General features: G+C 43.4%; 1 protein-coding gene across 1 annotated transcript in view; it reads left to right on the forward strand.

Moving 5' to 3' along the window:
• Nucleotides 1–477: 477 nt before the first annotated feature.
• Nucleotides 478–15,192, forward strand: part of LOC143807021 (cytochrome P450 2B4-like) — a 143,522-nt gene continuing 128,807 nt past the window's right edge. Inside the window, exon 1 of the mRNA XM_077288175.1 lies at nucleotides 478–709. Within this exon, the coding sequence (XP_077144290.1) occupies nucleotides 548–709 (162 nt within the window). The 5' untranslated portion in view covers nucleotides 478–547. The remainder of the gene's footprint in view (nucleotides 710–15,192) is intronic.

A 15,192-nucleotide genomic window follows, 5' to 3' on the forward strand; every position in this document is an offset into this window, starting at 1 on the left:
CACGGCATGGAGGACTATATGGTGCTCATAATACTGTATGGAGGACTATGTGATGCCCATAATACTGTATGGAGGGTTATCCAAATTTGAAAGTTGTCCCCTATCTTCTGGATAGTGGATGACTTTCTGTTTGTTGTGGATCTGACCGCTGGGACCCCCATGATCCTGGGAAATGTAGCTTGGAAGAGCACCATGTTAATGGAGCTGTGGTCAATCATATGCACTGTGGCGCCATTCACATGTGGCTCTTCAAATAACTCCTTTAAGAGAATGATGAGGGGACTACAAAGTATAGTAAAAATTCACTGATCGGGGCTGATGAGTGTTATAGAATGTGGGCTGGAGGGTTTTGTGTGCCAGGGCGGCTTTTTTGTCCCAGTCTGACCCTGAACATATATATATTACTTTACCTGACCTTTGCTACATATCAAATAATAGCTTACTTGTGCTATCACGCCTTTTTGTTTGGGAGGGGCTGTATGTGTTCTATGTGGAAACGAGAGGCGCTAGTCAGGGTTGTAGTCTGAGAATCTGCTAACCAGCCATAATGGAACTCAGCACAGCTCTTCTCCTGGGATTCTTCCTGCTGGCATTACTATGGTGGAAAAAATCTCATCCTAAAGGGCTCCCTCCTGGCCCTGCACCCCTGCCTCTGCTAGGAAACATACTACAGATGGACTTCTCAAACCTAGTAAAGGGACTAAAGAAAGTAAGTAGAAAGAACAGGGTCCAAGACAGCTGCATGGACAGGTTGTAATGTTTGTATACTGCTCCCTACTTCAGACATTTGTGATGTGCAGACTGGAATCTGAAGATCTGAACTTAACACTCTCAGATTTGCCTCTCTGTTAGGGTATGTGTCCACTGTCCGGATTGCCGGCGCTTTGGATGGAGCGGAAAACTCGCTCCGCCCAAAGCGCTGCCCCCTTCTGTACGCGCAGTGATTCCGGATGTGTTCATTGCACCCTATACATATAGGATCCTGTTATTTACGCTCCGTCACCGCAAGGTAAACAGGCATGCTGCGTTCTAAAAAGACGCGCCGCATGTTCGTAAACGCAGGGTTGCCGGATGTGTGTTCGCACGGATAGTGGAGATGGGATTTTATAAAATCCCCACCACTATGCTGTAACATCTGGACGCTGAGGGTTGAACGCTGCGGTTGTACGCAGTGTTCAATCCGCAGCTAATTCGGATGTAATACGGCCTGTGGACACATACCCTTATTTTGAGTTCAGGTCAGAAAACCTGCTGAAAGTCCGAACATCATGGAGAGATCATAACAGGCTTTAGCTCTGTTCACAGTGTTTGTTTTGTCACTGAAAGTGTGTGTGTGTGTGTATACAGTACAGACCAAAAGTTTGGACACATTCCCATTTAAAGATTTTTCTGTATTTTCATGACTATGAAAATTGTACATTCAAACTGAAGGTATCAAAACTATGAATTAACACATGTGGAATTATATACTTAACAAAAAAGTAAAAAAAATAGTTTCTTTGTAGCGCTTGATCATTTTTGCCACTGCACTTGGGGACACTTTCAAAATTTTCCCAATTTTTCGGACTGACTGACCTTCATTTCTTAAAGTATTGATGGCTACTCGTTTTTCTTTACTTAGCTGCTTTTTTCTTGCCAATATACAAATTCTAACATTCTATTCAGTAGGACTATCAGCTGTGTATCCACCAGACTTTTGCACAACACAACTGATGGTCCCAACCCCATTTATAAGGCAAGAAATCCCACTTATTAAACCTGACAGGGCACACCTGTGAAGTGAAAACCATTTCCGGTGACTACATCTTGAAGCTCATCAAGAGAATGCCAAGAGTGTGCAAAGCAGTCAACAAAGCAAAAGGTGGCTACTTTGAAGATCCTAGAATATAAGACATAATTTCAGTTGTTTCACACTTTTTTGTTAAGTATATAATTCCACATGTGTTAATTCATAGTTTTGATGCCTTCAGTGTGAATGTATAATTTTCATAGTCATGAAAATACGGAAAAATCTTTAACCCCTTAATCCCATCTGACGTACTATACCGTCGAGGTGGGGTGGGCCTTAATTCCCACCGACGGTATAGTACGTCATACGCGATCGGCCGCGCTCACGGGGGGAGCGCGGCCGATCGCGGCCGGGTGTCGGCTGCGTATCGCAGCTGACATCCGGCACTATGTGCCAGGAGCGGTCACGGACCGCCCCCGGCACATTAACCCCCGGCACACCGCGATCAAACATGATCGCGGTGTACCGGCGGTACAGGGAAGCATCGCGCAGGGAGGGGGCTCCCTGCGGGCTTCCCTGAGACGATCGGTACAAGGTGATGTACTCACCTCGTACCGAACGTCTTCTCCCTGCAGGCCCCGGATCCAAAATGGCCGAGGGGCTGTATCCGGGTCCTGCAGGGAGCACTTCCGGGTCGGAGCAGGCTGCAGATGAAAGCTGCAGCCTGCTCCGATGAAAGTATGATCGCGGATCTGATAGAGTGCTGTGCACACTATCAGATCTGCGATCTGTGATGTCCCCCCCTGGGACAAAGTAAAAAAGTAAAAAAAAAATTTCCACATGTGTAAAAAAAAAAAAAAAAAAAAAAAATTCCTAAATAAATAATAATAAAAAAAAAAATATTATTCCCATAAATACATTTCTTTATCTAAAAAAAACAAACAAAAACAATAAAAGTACACATATTTAGTATCGCCGCGTCCGTAACGACCCAACCTATAAAACTGGCCCACTAGTTAACCCCTTCAGTAAACACCGTAAGAAAAAAAAAAAAAACGAGGCAAAAAACAACGCTTTATTACCATACCGCCGAACAAAAAGTGGAATAACACGCGATCAAAAAGACGGATATAAATAACCATGGTACCGCTGAAAACGTCATCTTGTCCCGCAAAAAACGAGCCGCCATACAGCATCATCAGCAAAAAAATAAAAAAGTTATAGTCCTCAGAATAAAGCGATGCCAAAATAATTATTTTTTTCTATAAAATAGTTTTTATCGTATAAAAGCGTCAAAACATAAAAAAATGATATAAATGAGGTATCGCTGTAATCGTACTGACCCGACGAATAAAACTGCTTTATCAATTTTACCAAGCGCAGAACGGTATAAACGCCTCTCCCAAAAGAAATTCATGAATAGCTGGTTTTTGGTTATTCTGCCTCACAAAAATCGGAATAAAAAGTGATAAAAAATGGTCACGTGTCCGAAAATGTTACCAATAAAAACGTCAACTCGTCCCGCAAAAAACAAGACCTCACATGACTCTGTGGACCAAAATGTGGAAAAATTATAGGTCTCAAAATGTGGAGACGCAAAAACTTTTTTGCTATAAAAAGCGTCTTTTAGTCTGGTTTCACACTTGCGTTTTTATCTGCATGCGTTTTTTTAAAAAAAAACGCATGCGTGAAAAAATGCATGTAAACGCGGTAAAACGCATGCGTTTTTATAGAAAAACACAAGAAAACAAGAAAAAAACAAAAAACCCTAACCCTACCCCTAACCCTACCCCTAACCTGAAATACGTGGCACTGAAATACGTGGCACTGAAATATACGTTTATATACGTATATAAGTGCCACGATATTTCAGTGGCCACGTATATAAGTACCACGTATTTAAGTACCACGTATTTAAGTGCCACGTATTTAAGTGCCACGTATTTAAGTGCCACGTATTTCAGTGCCACGTATTTCAGTGCCACGTATTTCAGTGCCACGTATTTACGTGCCACGTATTTTTCAGTGCCTGAAATACGTGGCACTGAAATATCGTGGCACTGAAATATTGTGGCACTGAAATATCGTGGCACTGAAGTATTTACGTGCCACGTATTTTTCAGTGCCTGAAATACGTGGCACTGAAATACGTGGCACTGAAATACGTGGCACTTAAATACGTGGCACTTAAATACGTGGCACTTAAATACGTGGCTCTTAAATACGTGGCTCTTAAATACGTGGCACTTATATAAGTGGCACTTATATACGTGGCACTTATGACTGTCAGAAAATGTTCAGTAAACGGTTAGGGGTGAGGTTAGGGGTAGGGTTTCAGGTAGAATTGGGGGGTTTCCACTGTTCAGGCACATCAGGGGCTCTCCAAACGCGACATGGCGTCCAATCTCAATTCCAGCCAATTCTGCGTTGAAAAAGTAAAACAGTGCTCCTTCCCTTCCGAGCTCTCCCGTGCGTCCAAAAAGGGGTTTACCCCAACATATGGGGTATCAGCGTACTAGGGACAAATTGAACAACAACTTCTGGGGTCCAAGTTCTCTTGTTATCCTTGGGAAAATAAATATTTGGGGGGCTAAAATTCATTTTTGTGGGAAAAAAATATGTTTTATTTTCACGGCTCTGCGTTGTAAACTGTAGTGAAACACTTGGGGGTTCAAAGTTCTCACAACACATCTAGATAAGTTCCTTGGGAGGTCTAGTTTCCAATATGGGGTCACTTGTGGGGGGTTTGTACTATTTGGGTACATCAGGGGCTCTGCAAATGCAACGTGACGCCTGCAGACCAATCCATTTAAGTCTGCATTCCAAATGGCGCTCCTTCCCTTCCGAGCTCTGTCATGCGCCCAAACAGTGGTTCCCCCCCACATAGGGGGTATCAGCGTACTCAGGACAAATTGGACAACAACTTTTAGGGTCCAATTTATCCTGATACCCTTGTGAAAATACAAAACTGGGGGCTAAAAATCATTTTTGTGAAAAAAAAAAAAAAAATTTATTTTCACGGCTCTGCGTTATAAACTGTAGTGAAACACTTGGGGGTTCAAAGTTCTCACAACACATCTAGATAAGTTCCTTGGGGGGTCTAGTTTCCAATATGGGGTCACTTGTGGGGGGTTTGTACTGTTTGGGTACATCAGGGGCTCTGCAAATGCAACGTGACGCCTGCAGACCAATCCATTTATGTCTGCATTCCAAATGGCGCTCCTTCCCTTCCGAGCTCTGTCATGCGCCCAAACAGTGGTCCCCCCCCACAAATGGGGTATCAGCGTACTCCAGACAAATTGGACAACAACTTTTGGGGTCCAATTTATCCTGATACCCTTGTGAAAATACAAAACTGGGGGCTAAAAAATCATTTTTGTGGAAAAAAAAAATAATTTTTATTTTCACGGCTCTGCGTTATAAACTGTAGTGAAACACTTGGGGGTTCAAAGCTCTCAAAACACATCTAGATAAGTTCCTTAGGGGGTCTACTTTCCAAAATGGTGTCACTTGTGGGGGGGTTTAATGTTTAGGCACATCAGGAGCTCTCCAAACGCAACATGGCATCCCATCTTAATTCCAGTCAATTTTGCATTGAAAAGTAAAATAGCGCTTCTTCCCTTCTGAGCTCTGCTATGCGCCCAAACAATGGTTTACACCCACATATGGGGTATTGTCGTACTCAGGACAAATTGCACAACAACTTTTGTGGTCTAATTTCTTCTCTTACCCTTGGGGAAATAAAAAAATGGGGGTGAAAAGATCATTTTTGTGAAAAAATATGATTTTTTATTTTTACGGCTCTGCATTATAAACTTCTGTGAAGCACTTGTTGGGTCAAAGTGCTCAACACACATCTAGATAAGTTCCTTAAGGGGTCTACTTTCCAAAATGGTGTCACTCGTGGGGGGTTTCAATGTTTAGGCACATTAGGGGCTCTCCAAACGCAACATGGCGTCCCATCTCAATTCCAGTCAATTTTGCATTGAAAAGTCAAATGGCGCTCCTTCCCTTCTGAGCTCTGCCCTGCGCCCAAACAATAGTTTACACCCACATATGGGGTATCAGTGTACTCAGGACAAATTGCACAACAATTTTTGGGGTCCAATTTCTTCTCTTACCCTTGGGAAAATAAAAAATTGGGGGTGAAAAGATCATTTTTGTGAAAAAATATGATTTTTTATTTTTACGGCTCTGCATTATAAACTTCTGTAAAGCACTTGTTGGGTCAAAGTGCTCACCACACATCTAGATAAGTTCCTTAGGGGTCTACTTTCCAAAATGGTGTCACTTGTTAGGGGTTTCAATGTTTAGGCACATCAAGGGCTCTCTAAATGCAACATGGCGTCCCATCTCAATTCCAGTCAATTTTGCATTGAAAAGTCAAATGGCGCTCCTTCCCTTCCGAGCTCTGCCCTGCGCCCAAACAATGGTTTACACCCACATATGGGGTATCAGCGTACTCAGGACAAATTGCACAACAATTTTTGGGGTCCAATTTCTTCTCTCACCCTTGGGAAAATAAAAAATTGGGGGTGAAAAGATCATTTTTGTGAAAAAATATGATTTTTTATTTTTACGGCTCTGCATTATAAACTTCTGTAAAGCACTTGTTGGGTCAAAGTGCTCACCACACATCTAGATAAGTTCCTTAGGGGGTCTACTTTCCAAAATGGTGTCACTTGTTAGGGGTTTCAATGTTTAGGCACATCAGGGGCTCTCCAAATGCAACATGGCGTCCCATCTCAATTCCAGTCAATTTTGCATTGAAAAGTCAAATGGCGCTCCTTTGCTTCCAAGCTCTGCCATGCGCCCAAACTGTGGTTTACCCCCACATATGGGGTATCAGCGTACTCAGGACAAATGGTACAACAACTTTTGGGGTCTATTTTCTCCTGTTACCCTTGGTAAAATAAAACAAATTGGAGCTGAAATAAATTTTGTGTGAAAAAAAGTTAAATGTTCATTTTTATTTAAACATTCCAAAAATTCCTGTGAAACACCTGAATAAACTTCTTGAAAGTGGTTTTGAGTACCTTGAGGGGTGCAGTTTTTAGAATGGTGTCACACTTGGGTATTTTCTATCATATAGACCCGTCAAAATGACTTCAAATGAGATGTGGTCCCTAAAAAAAAATGGTGTTGTAAAAATGAGAAATTGCTGGTCAACTTTTAACCCTTATAACTCCGTCACAAAAAAAAATTTTGGTTCCAAAATTGTGCTGATGTAAAGTAGACATGTGGGAATTGTTATTTATTAAGTATTTTGTGTGACATATGTCTGTGATTTAAGGGCATAAAAATTCAAAGTTGGAAAATTGCGAAATTTTCAAAATTTTCGCCAAATATTCGTTTTTTTCACAAATAAACGCAAGTTATATCGAAGAAATTTTACCACTATCATGAAGTACAATATGTCACGAGAAAACAATGTCAGAATCGCCAAGATCCGTTGAAGCGTTCCAGAGTTATTACCCCATAAAGGGACAGTGGTCAGAATTGTAAAAATTGGCCCGGTCATTAACGTGCAAACCACCCTCGGGGCTTAAGGGGTTAAAGGAAAGGTGTGTCCAAACTTTTGGTCCGTACTGTACCTATAAAGAGAAAAATCAGACAAACTGAACATTTTGCTGTAGTCTCTCAATTTTTGCCAGGGCTGTATATACATATTAAATAAATATATATATATATATATATATATATATATATATATATATATATATATATATATATATATATATATATATATATATATATATATATATATATATATAGATGAAAAAAAGAAAGACAGCACAAAAGAAATTGAAAAAAAAAAAAGGGGCTTTAATGCCTGAACGGCGTGGCGACGTTTCGGATATCTTTATCCTTTTTCAAGCTTGAAAAAGGATAAAGATATCTGAAACGTCGCCACGCCGTTCAGGCATTAAAGCCCCTTTTTTTTTTTCAATTTTTTTTGTGCTGTCTTTCTTTTTTTCATCTATTACCAAAGACCATTTCAACAGTGGTTAGGAAGGCGCTGCACTACAGTTTGGTAATATAAGATGCTGTTCCGATTTTGAACTATATATATATATATATATATATATATATATATATATATATATATATATATATATATATATACTGTATATATATAGTCCAGAAAAATGAAGGCAGCACTCCAATAGAAAAAAATAAAAGTGGTTTATTGGCCCATGTGCGACGTTTCAGTCCAGGATGTGGACCTTTCTCAGGCAGTTGTAAAGTGCAAATGCATACATATATATAGTGAATTAAACAAGCAAAGAGATTTTATAACAATCAGAATCAGAATGGAAGGTATCATGGTCGGCTCACAGTGGCTTTATTTGGGATGATCATACCCTTTCCCTGGTGGGTGGTTGAGTTCCCTCTCACAAAGGGGGTTCTCCCACCTTCCATTGGTGCCCGGGGGACCTTTTCCCAGCAAATGGGGGTGCTCCCAGCGCCACTGGGTTAGTCCCATAGCCCCCCATTTCTTGAGCAAAAAGCGGTCTCTTTTAACTGAGTCCCTTTACATGCAGTCTTCTACAAGAATGGTTTCTCCCAAGTGGCTACAGTACACACGAAATAAATTAATTCTTGTGTGCTGGTGGGTGTAATACAAGGGATTATATTCCTGATAGACACCTGCCTCGATTCACACATTTAGGGCTCATTTCCACATGCGAGGCACACGTCCGTATCTCGCATGTGGAAACCAAGCTGTGGCGCCGGCACTTTGGAGCGGAGCTGTGCAGCTCCATGTGTTCCTATGCGGCCGCACGCTCCGCTCTGGAGTGCCGGCGCCACAGCTTGGTTTCCACATGCGAGATACGGACGTGTGCCTCGCATGTGGAAATGAGCCCTTATGCTGCGATCAGCAGCACTGTAATGGCCAAAGATGGCGATGTTCTGTGAACTACAGTTCCCATCTGCCCCTGAACAGGATGTGATGGACTATATGGCATGACAACCTCCTGACATGTGCAATGCTTTCCTAGGAACGCTGAATACTGCCTTTTTTTCCTTCCTCTCCTAAGACACGTGGGGTGAGTCATGCCTCCAGTATTTTATGATTCACAGCTGATTTTTATTGGCAATTGTCTGTCATTTGGTATTATACTGTAATAGACACTGGATTCATCCTCTGTACTTACTATTGCACTTTCATTGCACTTTGTTTGATTGATCTTTTTTTATGTGAATCTATTACTAGCTTCATATTTTGTATTATTCACTGATTGTTATAAATCTCTTTGCTTGTTTAATTGCTTGTTTAATTCACTATATATATGTATGCATTTGCACTTTACAACTGCTTGAGAAAGGTCCACATCCTGGACTGAAACGTTGCACATGGGCCAATAAACCACTTTTATTTTTTCTATTGGAGTCAGAGGCGTAGCTAGGGTTTCAACTTAGGGGGGGCGAAACATCTGAGTGGGCCCCTAACCAGCTAATCCTGATTACAGCTACGGTAGCGCACTCTAATTGAGAATATAGGGGAACCTCAGAATATGACCGCACTGTTATTGAAAATGAATCTATATACAAAACCAAACATTGACTTTACCGTCATATTGTGACCATATGCAACTTTGATGGTCACAATACTCTGAGTGCCCCTATAACAATAATGCTTAAGTGCCCACTTAACATTTAATAATGTCCCCTAAGTTCCCCCATGTACTGCTCCATTATACACAGTATGGTGAGCTCAAAGCTCCCCTATACACAGTATAATGATTCTATAACTCCCCTATACACCGCATGATGTTCCCACTGCTCCCCTTTGCACAGTATGATGTTCCCACTGCTCCCCTATAGATAGTATGAGCCCAATGCTCCCTTATACACAGTATAATGCTGACATAGCTCCACTATAGAAAGTATAATGCCCCCCAGAGCTCCCCTACATACAGTGTAATGGGCCAACAGCTCCCATATGCACAATATGCCTTCACAGTTCCCTATACACAGTATGATGGGCCTGCAGCTCCCGTCAAACAGTATGATGTCCCTCACAGTTCCCCTGTACACAGTATGATGGGCCCACAGCTTCCTTATACACAGTATGATGGGCCCACAGCTCCCTTATACACAGTATGATGGGCCCACAGCTCCCTTATACACAGTATGATGGGCCCACAGCTCCCTTATACACAGTATGATGGGCCCACAGCTCCCTTATACACAGTATGATGGGCCCACAGCTCCCTTATACACAATGGTGGGCCCCCAGCTCCCTTATACATAGTATGATGGGCCCGCAGCTCCCGTATACACAGTATGATGGGCCTGCAGCTACCGTATACACAGTATGATGGACCCGCAGCTCCCGTATACACAGTATGATGCACTCACAGCTCCCTTATACACAGTATGATGGACCCGCAGCTCCCTTATACACAGTATGATGGGCCCGCAGCTCCCTTATACACAGTATGATGGACCCGCAGCTCCCATATACATAGTAACATAGTAACATAGTAACATAGTTAGTAAGGCCGAAAAAAGACATTTGTCCATCCAGTTCAGCCTATATTCCTATATTCCATCATAATAAATCCGCAGATCTACATCCTTCTACAGAACCTAATAATTGTATGATACAATATTGTTCTGCTCCAGGAAGACATCCAGGCCTCTCTTGAACCCCTCGACTGAGTTCGCCATCACCACCTCCTCAGGCAAGCAATTCCAGATTCTCACTGCCCTAACAGTAAAGAATCCTTTTCTATGTTGGTGGAAAAACCTTCTCTCCTCCAGACACAAAGAATGCCCCCTTGTGCCCGTCACCTTCCTTGGTATAAACAGATCCTCAGCGAGATATTTGTATTGTCCCCTTATATACTTATACATGGTTATTAGATCGCCCCTCAGTCGTCTTTTTTCTAGACTAAATAATCCTAATTTCGCTAATCTATCTGGGTATTGTAGTTCTCCCATCCCCTTTATTAACTTTGTTGCCCTCCTTTGTACTCTCTCTAGTTCCATTATATCCTTCCTGAGCACCGGTGCCCAAAACTGGACACAGTACTCCATGTGCGGTCTAACTAGGGATTTGTACAGAGGCAGTATAATGCTCTCATCATGTGTATCCAGACCTCTTTTAATGCACCCTATGATCCTGTTTGCCTTGGCAGCTGCTGCCTGGCACTGGCTGCTCCAGGTAAGTTTATCATTAACTAGGATCCCCAAGTCCTTCTCCCTGTCAGATTTACCCAGTGGTTTCCCGTTCAGTGTGTAATGGTGATATTGATTCCTTCTTCCCATGTGTATAACCTTACATTTATCATTGTTAAACCTCATCTGCCACCTTTCAGCCCAAGTTTCCAACTTATCCAGATCCATCTGTAGCAGAATACTATCTTCTCTTGTATTAACTGCTTTACATAGTTTTGTATCATCTGCAAATATCAATATTTTACTGTGTAAACCTTCTACCAAGATCATTAATGAATATGTTGAAGAGAACAGGTCCCAATACCGACCCCTGCGGTACCCCACTGGTCACAGTGACCCAGTTAGAGACTATACCATTTATAACCACCCTCTGCTTTCTATCACTAAGCCAGTTACTAACCCATTTACACACATTTTCCCCCAGATACACAGTATGATTGACCAGCAGCTCCCTTATACAATAGTATGATGGGCCCGCAGCTCCCTTATACACAGTGTGATGGGCCCGCAGCTCCCTTATACACAGTATGATGGGCCCGCAGCTCCCTTATACACAGTATGATGGGCCCGCAGCTCCCTTATACACAGTATGATTGACCCGCAGCTCCCTTATACACAGTATGATTGACCCGCAGCTCCCTTATACACAGTATGATGGGGCCACAGCTCCCGTAAACACAGTATGATGGATTCACAGCTCCCTGTCATGATTTGGATACCCTGGTCATTTACTCATCCTCCGGCATATTCACTATTTTGTGGCACTGCAGCAGTCCCACTGCTCAAACTTGTGAGTGCAGCTTCTGACTGGCCAGAAGTTAGAAGCTATGTCACAAGCGCTCAATGTTAGGCTAGGTTCACATTGCGTTAGCAGCAGCCCGCTCAGCACATACGCTAATGGGCTGCTGCTAGCGCAAGTGCCGGCGTTTGTATCCCGCTAGCGCAGATAGAGCTCTGCTAGCTCTATCTGCGCTAGCAGTGACGGACCCAGAAACGCTGCAGCCCGCGTCTCAGGGTCCGTCACTCAATGATGGCATATCGCTAGCGCACGCCCATTGTGGGCGTGCGCTAGCGATGCGTCCGCCATTGCATTCAATAGCGGCATTAACGGACTACGTTACACCGCGTTATGCCGCAGTGTAACGTAGTCTGTTAAACGGGTCACACTAACGCAGTGTGAACCCAGCCTAAGACTATGAGGCTATGTGCACTTGTTGCGGATTCGTGTGCAGATTTACTGCGGATTTCCTGTGTTTTTTGTGCAGATTTCATCTGCGTTTTACCACCTATACAGGAGCAGGTGTAAAACTCTGCGGAATCTGCAAAAAGAATTGACATGCTGCGGAAAATACAACGCAGTGTTTCCGCGTGGTATTTTCCGCACCATGGGCACTGTGGATTTGGTTTTCCATAGGTTTACATGGCACTGTAAACCAGATGGAAAACTGCTGCGAATCTGCAACGTGTGCGCATAGCCTGAGAGTGAGAAAGAGGCCAGAACGAGGCTCCCACAGACTCACACTGATTAGTGACCTTTGCGCTGCTCCATGAAACACTGGAGCCTTGGACAGGCCACAAACTGCAGGAGGCGGAGCCGAGCAGAGGCAAAAACAGATGAAAACGCCAGAAGGTGAGTATCAGACAGAGGGCAGGGGACGGGGATTATCAGCACCGCTCCAGCAATGAAATAGAAAATAATGCTGCAGTGGTGCTGTAAATGTGATGCAGCTCTTGGTTACTGTATGAGGCTCCTTATACTAATACTCATAAAGACCCAGGTGGTACGTATCAAAAGCCCCCTATCCCCCCCATCTCCAGCCTCCCCAGACAGCAAATATTACGTGATGGAGTACATATAATATCATAAATAAACATTATAATATTCAGCCCCCAGTGACCTGTTCCCCTCCCCCACTTCAGCCCCAATACCCCCATCATCTCACACTCACATCCACCCCTCAGTGCCCTATCCCACCTCACCCACCTTCTGCCCTCACAGCACCCAAATGGTCTCACATTTACCCCCCCAGTGCCCTGTCCCCCCTCACTCACTTTCAGCCCCCACAACACCCCTACGGTCTCACAGTGACACACCTGAATTTAATAAACTTAATAAGTTCCATCCCCAGCACTTACTGATAAAGTTTGCACTGCAGGCAGGACCAGGAAGTGTGAGTGAATGCAAGTTGTGGGCACTAGGACCCAGCGTGCCTGAGCCAATCCCAGCGTGCACAGAGTGAAGAAAGCTGCAGACTGGGAAAAGCTTCATCATCAGGTCGGAGGGGCGAAACCATTCACTGCAGGAGGGAGACAGCAGCCGGCCACTGTGCTAGCAGGGTGCAGAGTCTCCGTCAGACGGGAGCAGACATTGTACTGCTCTGCTCCTATGCGGTGTTCTGCCTCCTCACAGAAGTGGCCCTGCCCTGGCTCCCAGTGGGCCCCTTCAGGTGACAGGGCCCGGGGCGATGGCCCCCTCTGCCCCCCCAGTAGCTACGCTACTGATTGGAGTGCTGCCTTCATTTTTCTGGACAATAGCATGAGGTTTGGTATATACCTGGAAGGATTTTTTGCGCCCTTTGGCTTTTTTTGGTGCTGCTTTTTGTTTTCTTTATCTATATCTATATCTCTATCTATCTATCTGATCTCTTTCATTTTTCAGTTCATTTCATTTTGATGCACTAATGTACTGATGTATTGTATATACAGTGTATGTGTGTGTGTGTGTTGTGTATATATATAAAATATATATATATATAATATGTATGTATATATATGATCTCTTTAATTTTGATGCACTAACACAATAGTGAAGATTGAGATTTTTTTTTCTCCATCTTCTCATCTAGGGAAATTTTATCACACCGATGACACTCTGATCATACCGAGGATTACACTGGTTACACTCTTTATCAGACACAGGATTACACGTATCACACTCTGATCAAACACCGGATTACACTGATCGCTCTCTTATCAGACACCGGATTACACTGATCGCGCTTTAATCAGACACTGAAATCCACTGGTGACACTCTGATCAGACACTGGATTACACTCGTGACACTCTGATCAGACGCTGGATTACACTGATCACACTCTGATCAGACACCGGATTACACTGATCGCACTCAAATCAGACACTGTATTACACTGGTGAAACTCTGATTAGAACTGAATTACACTGGTCACACTCTGATCACACACTGGATTACACTGGTCACACTCTGATCACACACTGGATTACACTGGTGAAACTCTGATTAGAACTGGATTACACTGGTCACACTCTGATCACACACTGGATTACACTGGTCACACTCTGATCACACACTGGATTACACTGGTCACACTCTGATCAGACACTGGATTACACTGGTCACACTCTGATCAGACACCGGATTACACTGGTCACACTCTGATCAGACACCGGAATACACTGGTCACACTCTGATCAGACACTGGATTACACTGGTCACACTCTGATCAGACACTGGATTACACTGGTCACACTCTGATCAGACACTGGATTACACTGGTCACACTCTGATCAGACACTGGATTACACTCGTGACACTCTGATCAGACGCTGGATTACACTGATCACACTCTGATCAGACACCGGATTACACTGATCGCACTCAAATCAGACACTGTATTACACTGGTGAAACTCTGATTAGAACTGGATTACACTGGTCACACTCTGATCACACACTGGATTACACTGGTCACACTCTGATCACACACTGGATTACACTGGTCACACTCTGATCAGACACTGGATTACACTGGTCACACTCTGATCAGACACCGGATTACACTGGTCACACTCTGATCAGACACCGGATTACACTAGTCACACTCTGATCAGACACTGGATTACACTGGTCACACTCTGATCAGACACTGGATTACACTGGTCACACTCTGATCAGACACTGGATTACACTGGTCACACTCTGATCAGACACTGGATTATACTGGTCACACTCTGATCAGACACTGGATTACACTGGTCACACTCTGATCACACACTGGATTACACTGGTCACACTCTGATCACACACTGGATTACACTGATCACACTCTGATGAGACACTGGATTACACTGGTCACACTCTGATCACACACTGGATTACACTGGTCACACTCTGATCACACACTGGATTACACTGGTCACACTCTGATCACACACTGGATTACACTGGTCACACTCTGATCACACACTGGATTACACTGGTCACACTCTGATCAGACACTGGATTACACTGGTCA

The sequence above is a fragment of the Ranitomeya variabilis genome, chromosome 2, assembly GCF_051348905.1.
Source record: "Ranitomeya variabilis isolate aRanVar5 chromosome 2, aRanVar5.hap1, whole genome shotgun sequence".
In the NCBI taxonomy this organism is placed as follows: Eukaryota; Metazoa; Chordata; class Amphibia; order Anura; family Dendrobatidae; genus Ranitomeya; species Ranitomeya variabilis.